The following is a 27,678-nucleotide window of genomic DNA, read 5'->3' on the forward strand; positions in this document are numbered from 1 at the left end:
TGACTTGCCCATCTAGTACCTTGCCCAGCTCCAAGGTGGTCTCTAAATGTCTGTCTTCTAACATTGTTGTCTCCTTTCTCTCTAGATCTGCCTTGAAAACTTGCCATAGCTATAGCTCCACCTTTGGGTAGATGACTCGTATCCGGTTTGCATGCTCTCACCTTCCTTCTGTACCACAGTTCCACATTTTCAAATGTCCACGTAGTCTTGATGCCTGGAAGCACTATTGGCCAACCAATATCAACATAACTAAAACTGAATTCTTAAATTTTACTCCCTTTCTTAAGAAGTTATTTCTTATAACTTCCCACATTGAACTTTCATTTAATATTCAGTAGAGTCTTCAAAGAGTGGATTCTGTGGTGTTTCCCCTTGCAATTCTAAAGTTTGATAAAACATAATTTTTTTACCTCCAAGAGACATAAGAAGAAATACAATGTGGATCATACTTGTATTTCAGAAGTTTTACTGTGTTTAAAGGCTGGAGACTGGTTTAGGACTGAGGGAATCAGGATTCATTCTAAAAGGAGATGGAAAGTGACTGAACAAGTGACCTCATCTGAATTTTTGTCCTCAAGGAGCACACAGTCATGTAGAGGAGAGCAGATATACGTCAGTCAAGGTAAGGTTAAAGCAAACTGGACATGTTTGGAAAGCTTAGATCTCAGTTTTTCCTAGTTTTCATCATTCTCACTTTGTCAGACAAATGCAGTGCAGCATAGCATCTCTTGTGAGTTATTACCACCTTTTCTATCCACACACCCCCTCCTCCAGCAAGTGGGAAGGGAAGGGGAAGAAAGATGGAAAAGAGTTGAGGTTCTCTATCTGTACTGTCCGAGAGTTCCTTCCGCTTTTGTATTGGTGCAGGGCAATATCGTGTTTGCAGGGCCTTTAGAATTCGTCCTGACAGACCCCAAGAGAATCACCAATATAAGATGAACATCCTCTTTTTCAGAGCTGCTTGTTCCTATAAGGTGAATGCAAGATTTACTCCAGATGAGCTCAAATTTAGTTACGTATACTACGTAGTTTGTTGGCAATGTTTAACATATGAGAAGCACACATGGATATTAATATAATACTCCGTAGCACATAGGGTGAATGAAAAGCTGATAACTAATTTACAATTTAGGAAGATTTTTAACTAGATGTACATTTGCTCAGCAAGCATTTTTCATGAGTTTGCTGTGTGCTAAGTACTTTGAATATCAAAGTAAAAAATCAGCCATGTCATTGACAAAGATTTGTTGTCATGCAGACTAATAATTACAGTACTATGTAGTACTTGTGTCATTGGAAGTGTGGACAAATAAAGGTATAAGAGACTGTACTTTGTTGTCAGACTTGAGCTTAAGTATCTTCCCTGCTTTCTATTAGCTGTGTCAGTTTAATAGGATTTTTAACCTTTCTAAGCCTTGATTTGAAGCTAGTAATAGTACCCACTGTATGGTAGTTGTTGGGGAAATTACTTCAGATAGTGCATGAACAGTACATAGCAGAATACTTGGTGGAAAGCAAAACTCAGAAGATATTAGCTGTTGCTACTATTAACATTAATAGGGAAATGGGCCTCTAAGTTCATCTTGGACAATCAGGGAAGACCTCTGAAAAGAGCTAGGTAGCAGTTGAGGTGATACTAAAAAGATGAGAGTAGGAATTTCTCAGGAACAAAGTATTCCATCTAGGCTAACAGGAGATCATCCATGAAAGCATAGAATTGTGAGGAATGATAGCCTATTTCAGAATTTTGTGAATCAATATTGCTGTAGCAGAAAAAGATAACACCAGAGATACCCTTGGATCAGGGTCCAGGTCTTGAAGAGCCTTGTTGTCCAGTAAAAGGCATTTTGAGTTTTTACTCTATGCCAGTCATCTCCTAAGTGGAGTGGCTTAGATATTGAGAAACAGGAAGAAAATGTTAAATTTCTATTTATTTTTTCCTTATCTTGGTTTAATTTTGTTTCATAATATTCATAATATGCATATAACATATTATAAGACATTATATATTGCCTGTATATAATATATAATGTAGTATACATGTAGGTAGTTTGATATGATACTCAGAACAAAAACATGCCCATAATAATTATTTTCATGGCTAGTGTTTTTCTGATTGGTTATGGCATTCATTCAGATTGATTGTTGCTCAGCCTTCCCAATTATTAATAAGTTTTAATATCACTCCTTTAATTAAGTATAGCTGTGTTGGGCTATGTACTTGTGTTTTATCACTGATCATGAATCTGTTGACAGCTTCTCTGGGAAAGGGGGAGCCACTGGAGGATTTTGGTCAAGGATGTGAAATGATTAGAATCAAGTCTTAAAATCATCACTGGGGCAGCATCCTGAGGGCGAAGTTAGCATTGAGAAAGGTTATAGGAGGAGATGCCACCTCCTGATTTAATTAGGTCTAAGCACATAGTTCATAGTTGAGGTACAAATACCACCTTTTTGTTGGAAGACTTACAGAAGAAAGAGAACATGATTGGTTTAACTTTTCAAGGGCCAATGAGTAGAAAAGATATTGTTCAAATTTTGAGAACAACCTTGCATCATACTGTATAATGATATAGTTACAGAAAAACAAACCCAGAGAAAAAAATTGAAGACTTCTTTAAAAATAGTCAGAGAAGGAAGCAAAAGTAGATACAAAGAGAAGAATACAGTCATAACATTTAATAATTTTAATAACCTGAATAGCACAGGCACTAACATAAGAACAGATGCCAAGACATTGGCCCATTTTCCATACTAGTCTGGTATATATCAGCTCAGCATTAGCCTGGGGGGGAAATATATGAGAGAGAGAGAGAGAGAGAGAGAGAGAGAGAGAGAGAGAGAGAGTGTGTGTGTGTGTGTGTGTGTGTGTGTGTGTGTGTGTGTGTTTGAGGGTCTGAACAATTTGTTAGCTGTAATTAGCTGCTACTGTATGCTCCCTCCCTATTTTTAAACCATTTATCTTTGTCTTCTCGAGTTATGAATTCCGTACTCAGAGGAGGAATTGGGAAATAATTCTCATCAGTGTTGATATGTAACCCTCATTTGCAACAAATGGAAGTTTAATTCTGATTTTGTCAGTGCAGTGAAATGGCCCTGAAAACATCTTCTATTTGGATAGGCCAGAAAAAGGATTTAGCAGATGAGTATATACTCAAAGTGGGAAATTTTCAAGGTCGTCATTTTTCTCTATCTTCCAAAATGGTGTCAGAACATCTCATTCACTCTTATTCAAACTCCTGAAAGTTAGCTTTTTTTCGTTTTCCATGAGATTATCTATGTTTCCTATTACATGCAAAGTTAACATGCTCTTATCTTCTATCTGCGTGATGGCACACCTTTCTTAGCAACCTTCTTTCTCTAAAGCAAAGTGAAATGGGTGATAAAGGAAAGTTGTTTTCAGGAGTGAAAATGGGAAGAGGGCAATGGAGTAGTATGCAGAAAGAAAGAAACACGTGAGTTCTGAATTGGGGAAACAAGTCAAGTGAAGTAGGAGGAGGATGGGTCTAGAAATTGAGGAGCAAAACCAGGAAATCACATAAGAGTGGAAGGGAAAAAACTTCAGATAGAGCCTTTGAGTTCTGAAACAAAAGAGAGAGAACATTAACAAAAAATCACAGGTGGAAACAAAGAACAAAGAGAGGGAGGGGCCATTTCTTCTGGCAAAGGAATTGGAGGGAAAGACTAAGAATAAGCAGTAATGCAGCAAATGACCTTTTGGGATTGATGATGTGTTCTCTCTCCCCCATTTCCACTGTAAAAGAGAGAGGAATGATGTAGCTGGAAGACAAATTGATTCTTAACTATCATACAACCGAAGTCATTTGTGCACGAGTTTGCCGCTTTCCATTAGGTGGGTTTTTATCAGATGGCAGGTGGGGGGTTTTCTTTGTTTTTCTTCATACTTAGTCTTTAGTCTTTTGACTCTTTGTGTTAATCATTTTGCCATCATGAAATATAAGATTTAGTCCTGGTTCCCAATTTTATACTAGTTTAATTTGGGGATCCTACTTTTAGACTAGTTTAATTTTTGCACTTAAAGGCAAAAATTTAATTCAAATGTTTGAGAAGGTAGAGCAGATAGAGGAGTAGGCGCCTCTTAATATAAAAGTTGGGGACAGAAATTTCAGGAGGTACTCTTGAGCTGTTTTAGATGGATCACTTATTCTTATAATAAAGCCAAATTTAATTTCCATTGGCATTTCATGTTTCAGCTGGCAGGAATAACTTTTTTCTTTGGCTGGTGAAAGGAGATGGTTTTGAGGTATAAAAAAATAAAGAATGCGAGTGAAGAAATCCTGGGTTAGCTCAAAGACAGCAGGAGGATTTCTGAGAGGAGTAGGAAAGCAAGCTATAGACTTGCCGGTGGACACTCATTAAATGTTCATAGGAACTGCATGTGATGAAAGGCAGACGACTCTGAATTTATCTTGTAACTGTATGTCTACAGCCAGAGGTATGCGAATGAAATCAAGGAGAGGCGTTAAAGGAATTATTTGTTAGGAAGCAGCAGCAAGATTCTGTTTACTTATATACCTTGCAGAGAACACTACCAGCACTTGTGAACTGGAAGCACATGAGAAGTGAGTGGCCTTCTAACTCAGTGGCAGGTGGACAGATGTTGTTAGAAAAGAAATAACTCTTATACCTGAATAAATTCCCAAGAAGGTTGAGAGTCCCTGACATAGTAGGTATGTAAAGCCATGTAGCTGACATTAAGTCCTGTTGCACTTTTGTAACCTCCTTGAATCACTGGAGCGAGCAGTCCCTGGTGAGGGAGCAAGTCGCTGGGTTCTGAGTCTTGACAGGGTGTTGCACCTGTGATTCCTGAAACCTCCTTACACTCCCCTGTTTAGTCCTGGGTCATTGGAATGCAGGCGCCTGATTGAAGCATTTATTCATAGCAGATTAAGAATATAAGTATCTGTGAGGCCTCACTTAGGAGGCTCTTAGAGGATTAATAAAATATTTACAAAATAACCTATATGATTGGTTCATTTTTGAGATATTTGGCTCTAATTGCATCATAAATCCTCATTCAAGTGGCTTCTCTGTCCTGTGAAGGAAATTCTGTACTCCTGGAGAAGCAGAAACAGATTCCTGCCATACTTTTATTAAAAACAAAAAAGAACCAGGTTCCTCTGCTCATGGGCGTTCTCTTTCTTTGACACACACGAAGCCAGCATTCAACACACCAGTAAACAAAAGGGTAAAATGATCATTTTAAAGAGACATTATTGATTCAGTGAATGACATTCACATGTAAAGCATTCAGAAAATTCATCTGATTATTATAAAAATCTTATCTCTGCATGTTTTATTTAACATAGCACCTATAACCAAGAAACTCTTAAGCCAATCAAAGTATATAGTTTTTTTCCAATAATTTAATTTTTTTAAATTTTAACCTTTGTCTTTAAGTCTTGTTTTCACTTATTGTTTCCTATTTTATATGTGATCTCAGTAGATCACGTTGTACAATCAGATTTCTAGATGCAAGGTTAAGGTTTCAGTTAATCCTTGGATTTATGCTAAAGCTGTAACTATTTATATGACCAATCATTTACTGAGTGCCTGCCTGTGCCTAGTATTAGGCCAGGCCTTTCGTGAATATTTGTACTTCATTTAATTCAATCCTGGCAATTGCTAATAATCCTAAAAATAACCCTAAAATGTATTGCTATCAGGTACTATTCTTGTTTCGTAGCTGGGAAACTGAGGCTCAGAGGAGTCACACAGCTGATAAGTAAAAGACTTGGTATTGGAGCACAGGTCTGTGACTTCACACTCCATACTATATTTTCTTTTGTTTTAATTGATTTGATTTGATTTGATTTTCCTCTTCAGTTTTCCTCCCCTTTCTTCGATAAAGCAGGTATTCAGGATTGCTAGAACCAGAACATACCCTGTTTTCCCCTGATAATCAGTGATTTTTAATGCTGTATTACTGAATTTCCCTTCAGTTGTATGCTATTGCTCCTGTATTGTTGCTGTCTTTTTTTCTATGGTATAACTTGGAGTTGGCCTCTTGATACGTGTTATATAAACTTTAATAAAATATTTATTAGATGATTAAAAGTTTTGCCAGAAATCCATATTAAAATGTTCTTTAAGGCTAAAAATTATTTATCTGGCAGCATTCTGCTATATATAATGGAAATATTTTTACCCCATTTCCTTTCATTTTCTTTCTCAGAACCCTTACAGAAAGGGATAATGGAGCTGGCAGCTGTGGCTATAGGAAGTCTGTGCAATCTGTGGTTTATATATATGAAAAATATATGTGTTTGCCACATTTTTTTTCTTTTTGTTTGTTGATAGATACAGAAGCACCAATTTTCCACTTGTCTTACTCGTGATTAATTGGGATGTCTTTGTTCTTTCCTATGCAAGATCTAAAAACCAGCCTCTGTCTTCACTGAATGTCAGTGCAGCTGCTGTTTGCATGCTGTTTTCTTTGTTGCTATGTGTGTGGGTGCCTCAGGCCCAGGTCCTGAGTCCCCCTTCTCCTGCCGTGCATTGCCTGTGTTTCTATGGAGAATAGTAATATTCTTGGATCAGGGACTTTTACAGATACGTGTGTTCTTCTCTGTTGGCTTGGAGTGATCCAGGACCACCAAGCTTCATTTTGCCCAGAGCCTCAAATCCCAACCCCCATCTTCAGCAAAATCTATTGCAGAGAGCTTTACCCTACAGCCACAGAAAACAAATCTGACACCTGTGGCCTGAGAGCATTACTTATAAAGGCCTAGAAACTCCCAGGATATTGTTTATGAAGTATACCCTCAGTCAGGTTCACAGGAGTTGCTGTGTCTCTTGTTTCTAGCTACGTGTGAACATCAGACCCTTTTATAGAGAAAAGGAGGAAGGTCATGTTATAGAACAGGATCACACATGTCAGGACAAATGCTGTTCATGACATTGAATTTTGACTAATCTCCTGAGGGAAGGAGGAACTACATGCATATGGGCATCTTTTGGCTTCCATTTAAGTCTAATTGTTTTTGTTTTCACTTAAATTTGGATTTCTCTCATGATGAGTGGTGCTGTTCACAAGAGGCTGTAGAGTTTCTGCACTCACAAAGTAGAAGGAATGTGTTTTGCCTTATACCAACTCAGTAGGGTTGTTCTTTCTAAAACCAGGAAACTAAACAGAAGGGCAGTGTATATATTTGGCCATTTTTCTCCCCTCACCCTAGACTTGAGCTGAAATGCAGTTTCTAGCCTTCATGCGTGCGCTGAGTGATGGAGTAATTGAGGTACTGCATGTGGAACCTTTCTCCTTAGTACCTGGCACATAGTAAGTGCTCAGTGAAAAGTAGTTCTTACTTTTCATTGGAGCCAAATTCACATCACACTTCTCTCCTTAATGCATATTTACGATAGTCCTTTAGTTTGATCTGAAGGTCAATTTCTACCTTACCATAGAGCTTTAGGAAATGTCGACTTAAAATGAGAATTTTGTTTTGTGTACTTTGACATATAGTTGGTGGATTGGTTTGAAAACAAAATGCTACATTGATTTCCTTTTCCTAAATTATTTTATGTTTCTAGCAGATTGCCATAAATAAGTTGGGTGTCATATTTGCAGGCTAAGTACTGACAAACCGTTTCAGACAACAATGAAGATTTTTCTACCCTATTTTAATATAAAATCAAAACTAAGAGATTTGTAAATATCCCCATATTGATTTTTGTTCTCAAAAGTGAATGTTGAAAGGAACTACAAACCTGCTTTTCTAGCCTCTGGACCAGAGGCTTGGGGGGAACCATTAGTTTTACCTTCTAATAGACAACATTCGACATAGTAAGAACTCATTTGAATGTACGCTCTCTAAAGAAAATGAAGCTAACATAGTCCCCTTGGTGTCTATGAGCCTTAATCTCATGTATTTGTTATTATTATGCAGTATGATGGTCTGGTTTTTTTTTTTTTCCTTAGATACAGACTGAGTTTTCAGTAATGTTTTTTGAACTCAACCTAACTTGATACTATAGATTTATAGATACTATAAATTATACCTCTCTGTGCTCAAATACAGACAGACATCTCCCTGTCTCCTACCTGTCCACCCATTCCTGGATTGAGCATTAGAGCTGAGCTTGTGGCCATCTAGAACCGCAATGTTAGAATCTGTTTCAGTGTGGGATGGCAGAGGGGGTGCAGATCTGAAACAGTGGTGGATATGAAGCAGTGATGGGTAGGCGTGCAGGGTAGTGTTAACACAGCCGGCCTGAGACCACCATCCTTAAAGGGTCTGTGTGCATGGTTGCCCCTCGGCTGTATCTAGAAACTTGAATATGGGGAGTGTTCTCACCATTTCCTAACTGATTAGAGTGTCTCACTGTTCTAAACTGTTTGTGCTAAGTAACGTGGTTTATGTTGAGTACTTGCTTTCCTTCTAGGAGTCTGGAATTTTGGTTTTTCGTACATGCTAGGCAAAGGGTGCATATGTGACCAGCCCCCAAGAAAAACCATGAGCTGAGTTGCTAAGAAACTTCCTTTGTAGACAGTTTTCACAGTTCGATGCTGGAGAAATTAAGTGCATCCTGTGTGACTTGGGGAAAAGACACTTAGAAGTATGCTCTTGGTTTCTTGTGGAATTTACCCCATGCTTCTTTTTCCTTTGCTCATTTTGCTTTGTGTCTTTTCATTGTAATAAATCTTAGCTGCGAGTATGATTATATGCTGAGTCCTGTGACGTCTCACTGATCCCAGGTCTGGTCTTAGGTACCCCCAATACCATAGGTAAAACCTAACTTGTCTAAGAGAAAAGACAGAGTCTGAAGGTGTGCCTGAAGATTTGCCTCATGGAGACCCCCATTCTATATAATTTTCTTCCCAAGTACTACTTCATTTGGTGTTAAGTTTAGTAAATATGTTTATAATATAATTAGGTGGGCACTCCTGGCACATTAAGATATCAGTGTGAATTCATTTCTTGTTTTCTACTTCCACTGGAAACAAGGTGTAAAGTAGAGACTTTGCACAATGTGGCCTGTCTCTCTCTCACTTACATACGTGCACACATTTTTCCTTAACCTACTATTCCAATAATCATAAATCTATACTAATTAGAATTCTCCTCATTGATGGAATAGAGTGACAATTGACTCTCATTTGGAAGTCCTTTATAAGTTAGAAAAATAAAATAACAAAAATTACCTTAGAGTTAATTTTGGGGGTGTTATTATGTTCCTATACCACTTCTTGGATATTTGTGTAGAATATGCCTTTTCTTACTAAACCAAGAGAGAATTTGCCAGAGTTTAATATCTCTATTTGAAAGGACTCTTTACTCGCTTCCTCAATGGGAATAAAAAGAGAAACAGAAGAGCTGCAAAGAAATATCATCTAGGAGAACATTTAGGGAGAAAGTACAGGAGAGAAACTGGATTTGGTAGTGGCTCTCCCTTGCCTCTGTTGGCCTGATAGTGCTCTCAGCTGTCTGCCAGAGTTTGCGTATGCTTTGCCTTTTTGGTCTAATGGAATAACCTTTATGTGTTACTTCTGAGACAATTAAACGTAGAGCAAATAGAGCATGTAAATTTATAGACAGTGTCTATTTTAGACTTCATGAAAATAGATATCAACAGAAGACAGGTGAGATGACAAACTTTTGTCTCCTGCCTTGATAGGTAGTTCCATAAAAAGTAAAAAATGAGATGTTGATGTTCCTGTGAACATGTTTTCATTATTTCCAATAAGGAAATTTTAATTTTTTTAATAAATTACTTAATTCCTTGATAGTTTTTATTTAATATATCTTTCTATCTTCAGATAAATATGATAAGTAAAGCAGAGCATCCTCCTAGCATTTAGAAAATGAACAAATAGTTGATTTTCTTAAAAGATGGCTGAAAAAGTTGAACTGTTTTATTGCATGGTGGTTCACTGAGAGGAGCAGTTCACTAATTATAAAAGTTAGTACATTTCTATGACAAGTAATTCATTCATTTTATATTCTATTGAATTGTTATAGCCATTGTTTAGAAGTGACAACTGATAATAGGTATGCAAAGTAAAATAAGTGAAAGCCTTTTATACTTTATAGCATAGGCTGGCTGAAAGGCCTTCTTTAATATTTCTTTTTCAATACATTTCATATTCATTTATCAATATCCGTTTTCTATCCTTTCTTCTCCCCATTCTGTGCATTTTATTTTTGTTCACAACCGGAGCTCCATATTAGGATTAAACTGATATATTCAAAATTAACCACTCAAGTCTCTACTTTCTTATAACTATTTATTTTCCCATAGCCATTTTAGTTTTACCAAATCTTCTATAAATGAGATTTCTCTTCCACTCTTCCCTCTGCTCTATCTGCTCATACTTGTATACCTCAAATGTTGGCCAGGAGTTTCTTACTGTTTCACTTAAATCATTATAAATGTTCTAATGTTTAGTTTTAACATTGAGTAATTCGTTGTTGGCCACAATGGGAATTATTTCTAGTCTGTCAGACTTGACATGTATACTCATGTCCCACATTTGCATTTTTAAGTTCCCTTTTTAATACTTACCTCCTCATTCCTAAATTACTTTTTTCTCTTAGCTTGTTTTCCTATAACAGCTACTCTTTTTCTGTACTGCCATTTATTTTGCATTGTATACGATTTAAGTAGTTTCCCCTACACCAATAAATAATTCTAATAAAATGAACTTGGAAATGTAGGCCCAACTGAGGTTTTAAAATATTTTGAGAGAAATGGATTTTTAATTGCATCGGAAAATAATCATATTTTTACTTCTTAAGTACATAATATAAACCTTTTGGATATCTGCATTTGCGAATGTTGACTGCCTAACCCACACATTGGACAACTTAACGTTGTAGACGCACACTGACTATTTTTAGAAATCTAGTAAGCATCTGTTTAAAGAACATAGTCGGGTTTACAGAAATGACATGTGGTCATCAACAGAAATTAATTAGGTAAAAAAACAAAATGATTGGTTAAAAATTTGTGTAAAGACAAGTTTTCTGGAGCCTCTATACTCAAGGGTCTGGTTATATTGTAAGAGGTCATCTCAGATTGCATGTGACCTATGTAAAATGGAATATGTTTTTAAAAATCATATGAAAAGCAGATGGGGATTCTGAGTAGATCACAGCATTTATGATCAAGGTAATATTTGAGAGGTGGGCCTTGGATGATAGTGGGCTCCCAGAACATTAATGACGACATTCCAAGGTGAAGGGACAGTGCAAGCAAAAATGTGGTGTGGTGAGAAATTATAGTGTTCCCTGAAAGCTAACTGGTTCAGCTACAATGTCACAATGTGTATAAAAGAGATCAAGACTTAAAAGCTAGATTGGGGCAGTTCTTGAATGCCAACATGAAGAATTTATGCTTAAATTGTTTAGCAAAGGAGAGCCATTGGAGTTTGGAGGGAGGGTTTTGTAATGTGATCAGAGGTGTACTTTAGGAAAAGAACCTTGACATCACAATGTAGTCAAAATGTGAGTGGCACAAAGGAATAAATGGGAAGAATGAGGAATGATTAAAATAATCCAGTTAGGAAGTAATGTGGGCTATTACTAAGCTTGTGATAATAGGGGTAAAGAAGAATAGTGGGAAAAGAGAGGGAAAGCAAGAGGCCACTGATGGAAGTTTAGGTTGGGGGAGCGGGCAGACAAGAATGTACAGGGTATTTCAACATAGTTCTAGACTCACACTGCTGGTTTTATATCCTGGCTCCAAAAATTACTAGCTTTATAACCTTAGGCAAGTTATTCAACTTCGATGTACCTCAATTTCCCCATCTGTAAAGTGGGTTTAATAATGGTACCTCAAACCTGATCTGAGTGTAGAGGGACATAATACATACATATTAGTTGCCTAGAGTCCTGCCTGGCTCATTGTTAAGGGCTCAGGAAAGTGCAGGCATTATTATTTTTCTTAAATCCCGAGAGCTCTAGCATGTAGCTCTTTTTACCCCATTTCATATATGAGGAAACCAAGACACAGAGACTGTGTTATTTAAAACAATCCTTTAGCCTGAAAATAGCATTTAGTTAAAAAAAAAATGGGGGGAGGCAACATACCTTTGTGTGTTTCAGATTTTGGTTTTTGTTGTTGTTTTGTTTTGTTTTCAGAAGTCAGGTGACAGTTCTTTTTGAGCAACTGGGTAGTTATTTGGTCAATAGGCAGAATCTATAAAGAAATCCTGACTTGAAATTTTCCTCATAGAAGAGATGGAACAGATGCAAGACAGAAATGAGAAATAGCTAGATGATGGGAAGACCAGATGAGGATTCAGGAATTGATAAGTATAAAGTTATTTGCAGAAGATAAAATGAAGGAAGAAGTGTTGACACTAGGAGTTTTTCTCCACTAAATGCACATTTTCACCCCCACCTCCAGCCAAGTAGAGCGAGTGGCTATACATACCATTCAGCAAGGCTAAAAAAAAAAAAAAGGGATGGGGGTGGGGTGGCAACAAAATCCAATGTTAGAAGAAAAGGAAGGTTAACGATTTATAAATTCACTTTCCTCAATTCTGTATCCAAAGATAATCTAACCTGTTTTTCGGGAAAATTTTAACCCCTTAGTGGTGGTCAGCAGTGACCTCAGTCTTAACCAGGATCTCTTAACTTTGGTTTCACACACTAAAAAGAAAAGACTATGTATGGTGCTTTCATTTTTGCCTGCAGCACTTGCTCAGCTGAAACTGCGTTGACCGACTGCAGGACTGACACTAAAATCAGTCTTTGGGGATTGGAGGGAGCCCTACGGGTTGTGCTTAGCATCCATGAGGCCCCTGGGCTAGGCCTGTCAACTCTGGCTTTCATGTTTTCCTTTCTTTTTACTGCAGCTTTTTCTTCCAGCCAGTTCAGCACGTGAATCAAGAGGTACTGTATGTGCGTGCATGCTTCCACCAAATAGCTTTATCATCAGTGCTATGAGCCCTCCCTTATAAACTTGTGGCTGTCATAAGGCAATTTGATGCAAGCTTTCTACATGCCCAACTAATTGAGAGTTGAAAGCCATCCTTCAGACTGGTGTGGCCTGGTTACTTGTGCTTGCCAGCTATCAGCCACCTTGTCATTTAAATGGAGGCATTTTGGTTGTTTCACATTTCAAAATGTTTTCAGATACTGATTAAATGGCAGTCATCTCAGGAAGCCAGATGTTTATGCCTGTTCTAATGCAAACATTTATTTACCTGGGAATCTGCAGAATCATAGATTTCAGGTTAAAAATAAATTCTTCCAGATTATTTGCAGATAACTCAATCTTTTTTTTTTTTTTTTTTAATTTAAAGATAGTCATATTATCCACTTTTCCCTGAAAATTATATCAGAGCAGATGTAGTTACCCTGATGCAGCAGTGGACTAATTTCATTGATGTAAACATTATTAAACAATTTCAAATGCGACTTTGGAAACAGTGTTTCTGAACCTGTTTAATAATGTTTAAAAATGCATCAATGAAATTGTCTTAGCCTGTGGCCTTATTACATTATCTGTTCTCAATTATGTAGATTCTGTGTTTTTTGTTTGGACTGGTTATTAGTATGTCCTCCATCCCACCAAAAAAAATATCCCAGCTAAAGAGTATGGCTTATGCCTAACCCATTGAATTTGATTTAGACTTGAAAAATCTTGGAAAATACCTCAAGAATGCTATATTGGCTTTTAAAATAATAGAAGATGCATTCAGGAGGTTGGACTGGCATTACTATTTCAGTTTTGAGTCTCTCTTTTTTCCTTTTTACCTCCGTTGCTCTTCACCCTCCACCCACCCCCAGTGCCATTGCTGTGATTCCAGATTCTTAGCTATCAGCCTTGAAATGTAACATAAAACATTAAATATATTTTTACTAATTGTCATCTGCTAAAATCACAATTCAAGCTCTATGCTGAAGCTTTTTTTTTTTAAATTTCAGAAGCAGTATTTAAGTGGTGACATACAGTAATTTGTTCATTCTTCTGTCAGTATAATTTACAAGGCAGTGGCAGATAAACATAGCAATACAAGATTCATTTACGGTGACACAATGGCAGATACACAGAGCAGAACCCTGCCTATGAGATAAAGTGGACTGAGTGACTTATGCAGTAATTAGGGGATAATTGTCATTAACCTCACAAACAGTAGTTTACCCATATTGTTTAAAAGGCTCCAGGATGCATAATGACAAGGTAATCTGTCAAAGCGCTAGGGGGAAATATTAATAAGATTTGTGCAAGCCTGGATAGAAAATATGCAGAAAGCGGCCACATTAAGCTAATTGGTGGATGAATATACACTTGTAAAAGTGCTTCTAATGGCACGTTTGCTGCTCTCCAAATGACTACCGTTAATGTGGAGAAGTGGGCTGCTTAGAAAGTCAGGACTGCTGGGACAAGAGGGTATTAAGGCATGTAGACGCAGTTATTACCTTGTGTTCTGTAATGCATGCTTCCGCTTCTTATCCTCTTTTATTTTGAATTTCTGAGTTTTTTGTTATAGTCTCATATATGGATTACACTGATTATTCTGTTTTTGATCTATATTTGTTCAATCAGCCACCAACAACCCCAAATCACTTCTACTTTGCAGACAAGTAAAATGTATAACATCTATATTGATAGCTGCTTATAAATATACAGACACACAAACTGTTAATGCATATGCGATTTATAATTATACAAACACGTGCATGTGTGTCTGCGTGTGCGCCTTTGCTAGGAACACATTTAATCTGAGCAATCAAAGGAAAGTATATCCATCAACAGCCTTGTGTATGTGTTACAAGTAATAATGTGTTGTTCCCCGATGAATGCTAAAGCAGGAAATTAATCTTTGTGTTCTACGGCTATTCTTATACCCGGAGAAGAACAAAGTTAAATTTCCCAATACATCTTTCTGTTCAATCACACACTCAGTCCTCAGTGTGTTTTATGGAATACTCAATCTTTGCTGTTTTATGGAATACTGCTTAGTGAGTGTTCAGTCCCTTTCTACCCTGCTCCCTCACATCCTAATGAATATGTTAAAGTTCCTTTGGGTTGTTCAGTCAGCTTCTGTTGTAGAGTAATTCAAAGTATAATACGTGAAATAGAATCTTCCATTCAAGCTTTAGAAGCTCTGATAACGTACCAGTAGTTAGAATCTTGGCTGCACAGTTAAAACTTCAGAGCTGGAAGATTGCGGCCTTGAATTTGTTCCAAGGTTTTAGCCCTTACCTGATGTGTAAAATCAGTCATTATGAAAAAAAAAAATTGTGCACTCATTTGTTGCTATTTATCAGACATAATGGGAAAGCACATCAGGAAATGCCAGGGTCTCTGGCATTTATGTTTAGAAACATTAAGCCCCAGCAAAGACCGTCCCCCTGCAGATATACAGAGGCTTTCCACAAACTCAATGGCAGAACTTTGGTTATGGATAGAGAGGTAAACTAGAAAATGTAGACCTCAAAATGTCAGAAAGGGCTCTGGTGAGTTTTGTTTATTGCAAAGCAAGCAGATTTATAGGTGTCCTAGGAGTTGGGCTTATCTCAATGTAGAAGAAAACAAGACCACCTGCAGGAGCCATCCTTCTCTATTCTCCTATTTCTAGTGTTTTCTCTGATGATTTCAAACTGTTCCTTTGCTGTCCTGAAGCATAAAATAATTTACCCTCTAGCATTTCAGCCGTGGTCCTCTCCAAGTGAATAACTTGTATCTGTTTAAGGGTTTAATTAACTGCTATTTTTTTGGAACTAAAGACCACTGGAAGACTACAGATACTTATTTATATAGTTTCATGGAATTATAACATTTATTTTGGAATGGTTGAGCCTCAAGTTGCAGAATATTCACAGACCCTACTGGTGTGATTCCAGGGGGTTCCAATGACTCTTAGGGACTTTCTTGAGCAATTTCTCTAGTTTACAAGCAAAGTTTTCACTTTGACCTGATCATTGAATTTATCAGGAATGAAAATCAATCCAGAAGAATTAGTGATACCTCTAATCACATCACTGTTCAGCAGCCCTGGACATAAACATCAGGGAAGCATCCATTGTATAGGATAATACAGCAGCTCTCCATAAGGGCATGTATTCTGAACATAAGTTGGTTATGCAAATTGATTAAAGAAAAAAAGTTAGTCTAGGGTTTAAAACATGTTAATTAAAATGATTCGTGTGTCCAGATTCTAGGCTTAGATAGTTGCATAATGGAACGTTACAATTGAATAATGGAATTTTGGTTTAGTAAGGCTTAGAAAGTTTAGTAAGACTCTCTTATTTACATGTGCAGAAACCAAAGCTGGGTATTGGCAGTCACCCAGATGATCGTTGGCAAAAACGACACGAATTCAGGTGTCATTCACTTACATGATTTATTTTCCTCCAAGGTTGAATATGTACAAGTTATATTAAGCATAATAAAAATTTGGAACTTTAATATGCAAATTCCGTGTTAGTCTACTGGTACGGAATTAGATAATCTGTGTTTAAAGACTACAGGTAATTTTATATTAAAGGTTGGTATGCTAAGAATATCAGCTGGATTTAAGATTTTCTGTTTTGAAACCTGAATGATTCCTAAGGTACTATTATTAAATATTGAAATGTATCATGTCTTTAAAAGTTTCCCAGGTTTGATTTAGGATGGAGCTAGGTAATTTGAAAAATGCTTTTGAATCTTCGAAGTGCAGCTCTACACATTGCAGAAAGTAATATACTCCTCAGAAATTTCTTTTTACATGGCAAAGCAAGGCACCTGCTTTATTTATTTGCAAACAAATGCTCATAGAGGAAATGCATGTGGCTGGTTTTAAGCTAGACAAGCTAAAATTCCTGGGTACAGAGAAGAAATCCTGACAGGCCTTTCTTTAATAGAGCTTAGCTGGAGTTTCTATGATTAAATGTGTTGTAACCCCAGAGTGATCTATCATAATCACAGTTTTTAAAGTAAAAATGCTGTACAGATTGTTACTGAGGGAAAAAAATGATAGTTCTCAGAATTATATATTCTTATCTGGTCCATAATCAAGAACATTCTATAACAAAGTGAATTTTTTATCAAAAGTCAAACAATATGTTTTGAACAGAATCACAGGAACAATTTAAAACTTGTGCCCTGGCATTTTGATAATGTAATTTTGGTTCGATGGGTGATCGTGTTGGGAGGGTACATTGTTCACTTTATCAATTTTTTTCTTTTAAAAGATGCCTTTTTCACGGTGAAAATATTTTCAAATATAGATCGGAAAAATAAATGATAGAAATTTATATATTGAAAAATATATCAAAGCAAGTACCTGAAAGTCACATAAAATTACCCTGTTGCTTTTTTCTTCTACTACCAATTTCAGTCAAGTGCTCCTCAGACTTACAATTTCATCCAAGAAGAGGCATTCCTTAGCTTTTGTACCTTTTTTGCAAGTAATTTGATACTCCTTACCTCATACCACTACTCTCCATGATTGAACATTTTAAATGTTATAATAAGACAAATTTATAATGAGGCTCATGTACAGTAGGAGTGAGCCAGGTTGGATGGTCTCTATATACATGTGCATGTTTGTGTATATGCACATATTGTGATAAGTAACTTTTAAAGTAAATCCTTGTGTGCAAACAATATATATATAGAAAGAAGACATCTGTTTTAGCATGTCAACTAACAAGGACTAGTAAGGTTTTCATCTTGATAGAAAATTCCTTAATACAAAGTTTTCTGAGAGCTCTAGCCTTCTAACCAGAGTGTGTATTCCTATAGCGTTCATTCCTCCTTGTGGGGAGAAAGGAGGAATTGGAAAGGTACTTCAAATCAAGTTCTTTATAATCTGGACATATTGACTTTAGCATCAGCTTCTGTAATCACAGAAAACCAATGCATACCTTGCTCTGATGTTTGCACACTCATTTCATGTCAGTATTGGGTTGACAAAGAAAGCATATTTGTTTTCCAAAGGGGCTATTCATATGGATAAATGTTAACAAATAAAGTCCAATCTTGGTTTTTATTTGGAAGGCTTTTTTTCTTTCTGTGCCACACCTGATGATTCTTTCTCATGGGACACCTCTGTCCTAGAGCGGAGAGGAAGAAGCAAGGATGTGACTGGTCACCATTGTATTTTGAAGGTAAAGTGATGCTCTTGAGAAATTCTACAAAATACAAATTTCTAAATCATGGAAATTGAGTAAGGTTTTCATTACCCAAAATCAGATGTTGATTTTTTTTTTTTATCAAGTCTAATTTGAACCATTTGGTGCAATCATGATACAAATGAGTATGTTTCATTCTGCCTACAGATATTACAGTTGTTTCAGCCAGCCTCCTAGAATCGTTAGCTTAAAATACTACAAAAGCACAGTCATATACAAGAGCTCTGTGTGAATAGAGAATGGTATAATTTTGTTTACTTAGACAACCAAACTGCTCTGATGTATATTGTATATCTAGTAGTACATCTTTCTTGTTTAGTACCCCGCAAGAAATATGTGTGTAAATGTAAATTTGCTAAAACAAATAAGCATGCCAAGTTGTTTTCCCACATAATTTCAAGTGTTTCTCAGAAATTATCATAACATTGCTTTAAAAATTTCCCTAAATACTTCCCAGAATCTGTTATTTTCAGTAAGAATTTTTTTGTTGTTTTACTGTTTTTATTCATCTATCCTCTTGCCCGCTTACACACACACACAGGCATACAGACACACAGACTTTGACCCATACACACACAAGATTGCCAAGTCATATAAATTAGGAAGATAAACACAATCTAACAAAAAAGGGGAAAAATAGCTCTGATGTGAGTGGAGAGCACCCAGACCAGTTAAACTTATTGGCTAAGAGAAGAGAGTTTTAAAATTGACTTGACTTTAGAAAGACCATTTAAAATTGAAGTATTTGCTTGTTATATATGGACCCATCTGAGTTTTAAAATACATAACTAGTGGGAAGTTGGGAGAGAAGAGGACTGAAAGTTTTATGACTTCTACAAATTTTTTCCTTAAACTGCGTGTAGTATTCAAAGGCTTCTCTTCCACAGATTATCTCCCTCAAACTCCTGCTGCTTTCGGCTCTCATACCCAGCTCTATCCAACCCACTAGTGGTATCCATGGGGTCTCTATTTGCCAACCCCATCTATTAAGTTGATGGAATGCCTCTGTTCATATAATCTGAGATAGTGGTCTGAGCCCATCACTTGTTCCCAAAGTGACCCAGCAGTTAGATGACATATTTCCTAATTTCTGAGTCATATCCTGGCACATGTCTACCTAACCAAGAGGCCAGCACAAAGACAGGTGGAGACAAGTCAAGCCAAAGATGCATTAACTGGCTGCTTCTCATCAACTTCTTCCAAAGTGTTTGCAAAGGTCTGTGCACATATCGCTTGCGTGGTACATATCAGTATTAGCTCTGTAGAGAAGCAGTCTCCAAATTTCTATGACTATGATCCCTTTAGTAAAAATATATGAGCTCACACCCTGATAAAGGTAAAGCTATTTCTAAATTAGTATATTTCTATAAATCCACATATAAAATATTAGGCAAAAAATCATCTTTTTAGATTAAAAAAGTAGAAATTTTTATGTTTAGTCGCCATGTCACAATAGATTATTATGCACACCCTGCTGATAGAGAATGGAGGACATGTGTGATTCTGGTCACAATTGAATGCAGGAAGGGGGAAGTAAGATGGCCTATAAGTCGGGAAGTTGTGAATGTTGAGTTGTGAGTTTGAGATTTCATGTAATTTGCAATAATTAGTGTTTTGAGTCAGCTTCCTTAAGGTACTTTATGTATAATAAAATCTACCAATTTTAAGTGTACAATCTATATAGTTATAAAAACATCAGCACAGTCATGATATAGAACATTTCCATTGCCCAAACAGTTCCCTAATATTCTTTTCCAATCAATTGCTTTCCCTTACCCTCAGCCCCTGGTAACCATTGATCCCCTTTCTGTTATTACAGTCTTAACTTTTTCAGAATTTTTTATGATTGGAATGATAGACTCTTTTGGGTCTGTCTTCTGTCATTACTAGCGTAATGCTTTTGAGAATCATCCATATTGTACTGTATATCAATAGTTTATCCCTTTTTATTGCCCAGTAGTATTCCATGTATAGACCTCCCACTATTTCTTTATCTTTATGAATTAAACATCCAGAAAACCTGTTATTCAAGATTTTGCATAGCATTGTTTCATCAGTTTTTAACTCAGCAATTACTGTTAAATTTTACCTTACAGAGTACTAAACTGGATTGACTTGAAAATTGGTAATTTCTATACCGTCTACCCAACCCCATTCCTCTTGCCTTGAAATATGAGTTAATCCTGAATGAGAAAGAATAGAAAATTCCAACAGGAAACTGGTTATGAAAATAAGTTACCAGTGTGGTCATAATGGAATATTTCTTAAGATGACATACCGTGCAAAGACATGAAATCAAAAAGTATGTCTTATAAACCTCTGATTTTATTCTCAGTGGTTAGCAAGTCCTCTTCTTCAATGTTATTTAATTAAAAGATTTGAAATTATATCAAAGAAATATTTTTTGTTTTTAGCTAATCATTTTAGGATTTTTCTTTAAATTATGCCTTAAATTTGACAAGAAGTTCATGTAATAAAACAGAAAATTAAATTATTCTGCATCTGTCTTTTAGAATTAAATTATTTGCTTATTTCTTAATAATGTGAATACTGCTAGAGCAAATAGGCCCTAGATTTCTGCTGTGTTCAGTGTTCCTCCTTCAATTTCCATGCATGGACAGAAAGAAAGGCATTGTTTTTCCTAAGTGCTGTGACATGGTAGAGGCCTGCCATGAACACAGATAGAATCCTTGGACTGAGGATTCTCTGGGCTTGAGGTCTCCTGACAATCCGATTATCCCAAAGCTGCTTATCTGGTCTCTCTTCCTTCTCTTTACATCCTTTCCTTCTCTACTATTTCTCTTCCCTGAATTAAAAAAAAAAAAAAAATACACCTTACTTTACTTTGATTTTAAAACTACAAGTCATATAAGATGCTTTGATGTGAAGAAAAGGCTCACATAAAACCATCCAAACCATGGCAAGTGATCTACTACAAAAAAGATTTTAAAAAATTACTCTTCAGAGCCATATAGAATTGGGTGCCAGGTTTATACCAAGTGACAGTCACTAGTTCTAGTGAAATAATAAAAGGAACTCTTTATGTAAAATGCTTAGATATAAATATTTTAAGTGTTTTATACTTTTTCTGAACCCAGTAAAACTGGTTTATAAGTCTGGATTATTTAGTGTTACTCATCTTTTAATTAATAGTATAGCCAGTTATTTTCACAAGAAAGCAATACTTATAATAATACCTCGCATTTCACTTAAGGTAAATCTTATTATCCTATTATCCTCATTTTGTAAATAACAATTCCCCGTGTAAAGGGTTAAAGGTCACTGAACTCTGGTTACAAATGGAAAAGCCTAGAGGAATTGACTTACCAACTACAAAATTGAATGTTACAGACAAGTGTCCATTTATATACTTGATGTAATTTACTGTTCATGCAAGGACGAATGTCCCAATATGGCTTGGTCAGCAGTCAAGATATTTATAATGGCTTAACAGACTGAAATTTTGTTTTATTAACGTTTATTTGGTGATAATACCTGATTCTTTTTATGGCTCTTATTCTCTCTGGTAATGTTTCTTTGACGTGGCAAGGAGGCCTAGATTTTACATCTGTACTTCTCAAACTATCTGTGCGGAAGGACCAGTTTTCCCCCTATTCAGTCGTGAGTCAACACTTAAGTTAAATAAAAATAAATTACTTTAAAAAATCATGCCTTTAGTTCTTGTAGCAGTATCAAATTGTCATAAAGGTTTCCAAATGGTTACTCTCAACTACTTGCAGAACAGTTAAAAAAAAATAGCCCTTAGTCTATGGCCATGTCACCCTGAACAAGCCCAATGTCTGATCTCGGAAGCTAAGCAGGGTTGAGCCTGGTTAGTACTTGGATGGGAGACCACGTAGGAAGACCAGGTGCTGTAGGCTTGGGGTGGCGGGGGAAGCCCTTATACTGGCACTAGTCCTTTTTGAATAGCATATAGACCTCTCATACATATTCTTACCTCAGCAGTGAAGTCTAACACCAGAGAATCACAGCATCGGAATGTGCTTATTTCTGTGACAGAGATCTTCAAAAAAAAGAAAGTGGGCTTCCCTGTTTTCCTTTTGATGATTTCTAACTCCTTTCCACCAGTTTATCCAAGAATACACTAAAACTGATAGCCATTCCTAGCGTGGAGCTTGCAGACTCATGTTGCTAAGAAAGTCACTTTGTTTCTCACTATAGTTTCTTCATTTACGAACATGATGGTATTAGATTATCTTGATCAAATATGAATGCTAGCTTCTTTGGAAAGAACTTTTGTGGTACTTCATATGGCCCAGACTCCAGGTTGAATGTGTACTATAAATATTTGTCCTTTTTCCAAGTTAGTGTAGTTTACTGCTTCTCTCACTACTGTAAATGAAGCTTCTCTTTCATGATTCAGGCTACCAACAAAGTTTTAAGTCTTACTTACCTGGATCTCTTCCACAAAAAGTTAAGTGATTTACCATAACAGTCTCTATTTTAGCATAGACAGTTTCTCAGGACTAAAAAAGTGTCTGAAAGGTAGTGGTTTCAGAAATAGCAGCAGGCATTGTGACAGACCAGGAGAAAAGAGAAACCATGTGGGTGAAGGAAGACAGGAGGGTGATGGAAAGGAGATGCCTCAGGTGGGTTTGATCAGTTTCTATGGTTCCTAAGGACTGTTTTAATACGAGAGGCTGGCAGCTATATAAGTACGTTATCGACATGTAGATGTAGGTGCAGGCTACCTGGGGAGAACCTGAGGAAGAAATGACTGTATGCTGCTCACACTGGATTTCAGCCTGAGAACAGTTACAGTGAAAGGCTCTATAAAGAACAAGCAAGAGAGTGGATTTGATGGTAAAGAAAATGGTGTAGAAGAGGACATAGCAGTGCTCTAGAGACCAGCCTCGTTTAGGAGAACTCCTACTCCTTGTTATCACAAACTCAGTGTACTCCCCAGGGAAATGGCATCATGGAATGACAGTCACTGTGCTCAGTAAACTTGGAGTCAGAATTTCTGGATTCAAGTCTTGGATTCCAAGTTAGCAGTTTGGCAACTTTAAGAATCATCTTATCTTTCTTCATTTCCAGTTTCACATCTATTAAATATTTGCTGAGCTCCGAAAGCTATTAGAGGTTGAGATAATATGTACAAAATCACAATTTAAATTCATTCTGTTTATCTGTAATGACAGCACTCCCCCTTGCTTGCCCTATTCAAAAAAAAAAAAAAAACTATACGATAGACCAATTGCTATGAGTGATACCTTTTTTAAAAAATGGCTATTGTAGAACTCCAGGATCACCCAAAGTCAACATGTACCCACATCATTATATTGACTATTCTGAGCAGATAGCTGGGGGGAGCATTTTATCTGAAGGCTAATTTTATCTACAATATAAGGGAGGGACATCTGTGTTTGACAGTTTATGTAAGAATGGACACCTGTATATACACCCTTACACATACTTTTTTTTTTAAATTATAGAATGCTAGGAGTGAGCCTTATAAAGAAGAGCAAATAACTATCAGAGCTTCTTTTTTTAAAGTAATTTAAATACATGACAGACATCTTTTTATAATCAAACTAGTTGTCATGGTTCAGACCATATGACTGTGGTCCAGAGAGAATTTTATACGGCAAGGCTGAGTAGAACTGTATACGAGAGAGAATTTTCCATTGAAGTAGTAGTAGTTCCCTTTATCCTGCTTCCCCTAATGTAACATAAGATTGATACCATACTATTAACTAGAGACTCTATTCACATTTGCCAGTCTTCCTACTAATGTCCTGTTTCTGGTATAGGATCTCTAGGATTTCACGTTATGCTCATATATCCTATTTTCTTAGTTTCCTCCAATTGATAACTATTCTTGGTATTTTTTTTTAATCTTTCCTGACTTTACACTTTGAAGAGTACTAGCCATAGTTCTGTAGAATGCCCTTCAATTTGATTTGTCTGATGTTTTCTCATGATTAGATTGATGTTATAACCACAAAAGGAATGATGTACCGTTCTCAGTACCTATGTCAGTAGGTATGTGACAGTACTTATCACTGCTGATGTTAACTACGATCACTTGGTTAAAGTGGTATCTGTTGGGTTTCTCCATTATAACGTTATGATTTTTTTCTGTAATTAATAAGTATCTTTTTTGCTTTTTTTTTTTTTAAGATTTTATGCTTTCTTAAATTAATGGTCACGGTTGGAGCAAGTGTCATTCACAGAAGGTTGCAAAGTGTCCTGTCCTGGTGGGAAGAAGCCGTGCCCTAGAAAATGATGGAGTCATTATTTAAGTGTTTGAATAGATTTCTCTCGATCCGTGCTGAAATGGATTGCCTGACATTACATTGCAGGATTTTTAAGTCCTACCTCCAGGCAAATCTTATAGTTACTAGCAAAAATGAAAGTGTGAAATACTTTTTAATGTATATTTAACAACACATAGTCTGGTGATTACTGATGTGTATTCTCTGTGGACTCCCTTTGCTATCAGAGAAGGATGTTAAGAGACAACATTTTTACACATTTATTCCATCTAAATCCATCACGTGTTTACTTTCTCAATATCTGTAACTGTCATCTATAACAAGATCATAAAAGTCAAATACTTTAAGTCTAACTCAAACTTTGAGTCATAGGATTACAATCAGTTTTCTGGAAAAAGACAACTACTGTTTTTCCTTACTCTACCTTATAAAATTGCCCACAATTAAATGACACTAGAATATAGCCATTAAAATAAGAAAAAATATGGCTTAGTAATGGGAGTTTAGGAGGTAATGCTACTTCATATTCATCTTTTTGATTTAGAAATTCACATAATCGCTCCTATTTAAAGGAATTTTCGTCGTCGAATCCAGTGTCACGTCTGCTTGTGTTGAAGAAGTAAAATTCACAAAATTTATTTAATTCCTTCGTATGGTGTCATTATTTAGTAAGGATTAAAGTACCATTTTTTGCATTTATACTGGGTTGCACAGCAGGAGTTCACGTCTTGTACTAATGTATGCTAAATAGTTGCATAGTATATAGACCATTGTTGTTAAAATAGCAGTAGTGAAGGCATTTTAGCTCACAGAGCCCCAGTGGTCTACATTTTGTTTGTTTTGACATTATTAAACTCAATCTGTTTCTCTAACTGTGACTCTAATGACTACATTTGCATGGCAGAAAAGTTTGCTTTGTGGGTCGACTTCTATTAACAGTGTTTGCATGTTGTTTTCTGCTCTTGCTCTCTGTGTTTCATGAGCAGACAGAGCACCTTCAGTTACGTTAAATAATTATGCACAATCAATAAGTTTTTTGTGTTTGTCTTTGTTGTTTTTTTGATGTGGCCTCTAGGATGCTGCCGGCAAGGTGCTGGACCGCTGGGCCATCATGTCTCGAGAAGAGGAAATCATCACCCTTCAGCAGTTTCTGCGATTTGGAGAAACCAAATCCATTGTAGAGCTGATGGCAATTCAGGAGAAAGAAGGGCAGGCCGTGGCTGTACCATCTTCAAAGACAGACTCAGACATAAGGACTTTCATCGAGAGCAATAATCGTACCAGGAGTCCCAGCCTCCTTGCTCACCTAGAGAACAGCAACCCTTCCAGCATTCATCACTTCGAAAACATCCCCAACAGCCTTGCATTTCTGCTTCCATTCCAGTACATAAACCCGGTCTCGGCCCCATTGCTAGGATTGCCTCCCAATGGGCTTCTGTTAGAGCAGCCAGGACTGCGGTTGAGGGAACCGAGCCTTTCAACTCAAAATGAATATAATGAGAGCAGTGAATCTGAAGTATCTCCCACACCTTATAAGAATGATCAGACATCCAATAGAAATGCCCTGACCAGCATTACTAATGTGGAGCCCAAAACCGAGCCAACCTGTGTGTCCCCCATTCAGAATTCTGCCCCAGTCAGTGATCTAACCAAAACTGAACACCCAAAAAGCTCATTCCGGATTCACAGGATGAGAAGGATGGGGTCAGCCTCTAGAAAGGGAAGAGTGTTCTGTAACGCATGTGGGAAGACATTCTATGACAAAGGTACTCTCAAAATTCATTATAATGCTGTTCACCTGAAGATCAAACATCGATGCACCATCGAAGGTTGCAACATGGTCTTTAGCTCCCTCCGAAGCCGTAATCGCCACAGTGCAAACCCCAACCCTCGCCTTCACATGCCTATGCTAAGGAATAATCGAGACAAAGATTTAATTCGGGCCACATCAGGAGCTGCCACCCCCGTCATAGCAAGTACAAAATCAAGCCTCACACTCACCAGCCCTGGCCGGCCCCCAATGGGTTTTACCACTCCCCCATTAGACCCCATCTTACAGAATCCTCTCCCTAACCAGCTGATGTTCTCTGGGCTAAAGACTGTGCAGCCAGTTCCTCCATTTTATAGAAGTTTACTCACTCCAGGGGAAATGGTGAGCCCTCCCACCTCCCTCCCGACCAGTCCCATCATCCCAACCAGTGGTACCTTAGAGCAGCACCCTGCACCACCCTCCGAGCCAGTAGCGCCAGTCGTGATGATGGCCACTCACGAGCCTAGTGCTGACCTGGCCCCAAAGAAGAAGCCCAGGAAGTCCAGCATGCCTGTAAAGATTGAGAAGGAAATTATCGATACCGCCGATGAGTTCGATGATGAAGATGATGACCCCAGTGACGCTGGAGCTATGGTCAATGACGTGAGCCAGGACAATCACTGCCACTCCCAGGAGGAGATGAGTCCAGGCATGTCTGTGAAGGACTTTTCTAAGCATAGCAGGTCCCGGTGCATTTCAAGGACTGAAATAAGAAGGGCTGACAGCATGACCTCTGAGGACCAAGAACCTGAGCGGGACTATGAGAATGAGTCCGAGTCATCAGAGCCCAAACTCGGTGAGGAATCCATGGAAGGGGATGAGCACATTCATGGTGAAGTGAGTGAAAAAGTCCTAATGAACAGTGAGAGGCCTGACGAGAACCACAGTGAGTCCTCCCACCAGGACATCATCAAGGTGAAGGAAGAATTTACAGATCCCACTTACGACATGTTTTACATGAGCCAGTATGGACTGTACAATGGTGGAGGAGCCAGCATGGCAGCCCTGCATGAAAGTTTTGCCTCATCTCTGAATTACGGCAGCCCTCAAAAGTTCTCCCCAGAAGGTGATCTGTGTTCTAGCCCAGACCCCAAAATCTGTTATGTGTGCAAGAAGAGTTTCAAAAGCTCCTACAGTGTGAAGCTTCACTACAGGAACGTTCACTTAAAAGAGATGCACGTCTGCACCGTGGCTGGCTGCAATGCTGCCTTCCCCTCTCGCCGAAGCAGAGACAGGTCAGTAAATCTCCATTGGCTGCTCCTGCCGGGGGTGGAGGGTGCCAGTCATGTTGGACTTAACATTAAAAAGTCCAGCTTAGCTGTTTTTGATGCACTGTAAAGATTGTCCACAGTGACCACAAGATAACTAAGCTGCCATGCTCATAAAGGATTGTTGCAGTTGATGCTTGTTATGATTAAGCATGCAGAATCATATGCCATCTTACCCAGTAATGCACGCCATTTTTCTCCGTGCTCCGTGTATGTGTGTGTGTATGTTTTTCCATGCATCTAGGTGTGTGAATCAGTTAACTATG

The 27,678-nt window shown here is 37.4% G+C and overlaps 1 protein-coding gene and 1 pseudogene across 22 annotated transcripts in view; both read left to right on the forward strand.

Annotated features, from left to right (window-relative positions):
* BNC2 (basonuclin 2) overlaps positions 1–27,678 on the forward strand; it is a 398,693-nt gene that overhangs the window by 345,950 nt on the left and 25,065 nt on the right. For all 22 annotated transcript variants that reach the window (XM_015594483.2, XM_015594486.2, XM_015594488.2 and 19 more), the window contains one exon: positions 25,410–27,379. In XM_015594483.2, coding sequence (XP_015449969.1) covers positions 25,410–27,379 — 1,970 coding nt within the window. The remainder of the gene's footprint in view (positions 1–25,409; positions 27,380–27,678) is intronic.
* LOC112485067 lies at positions 21,861–21,976 on the forward strand (annotated as a pseudogene).

This window comes from Pteropus alecto, unplaced genomic scaffold, assembly GCF_000325575.1.
Source record: "Pteropus alecto unplaced genomic scaffold, ASM32557v1 scaffold95, whole genome shotgun sequence".
NCBI classification, from domain to species: Eukaryota; Metazoa; Chordata; class Mammalia; order Chiroptera; family Pteropodidae; genus Pteropus; species Pteropus alecto.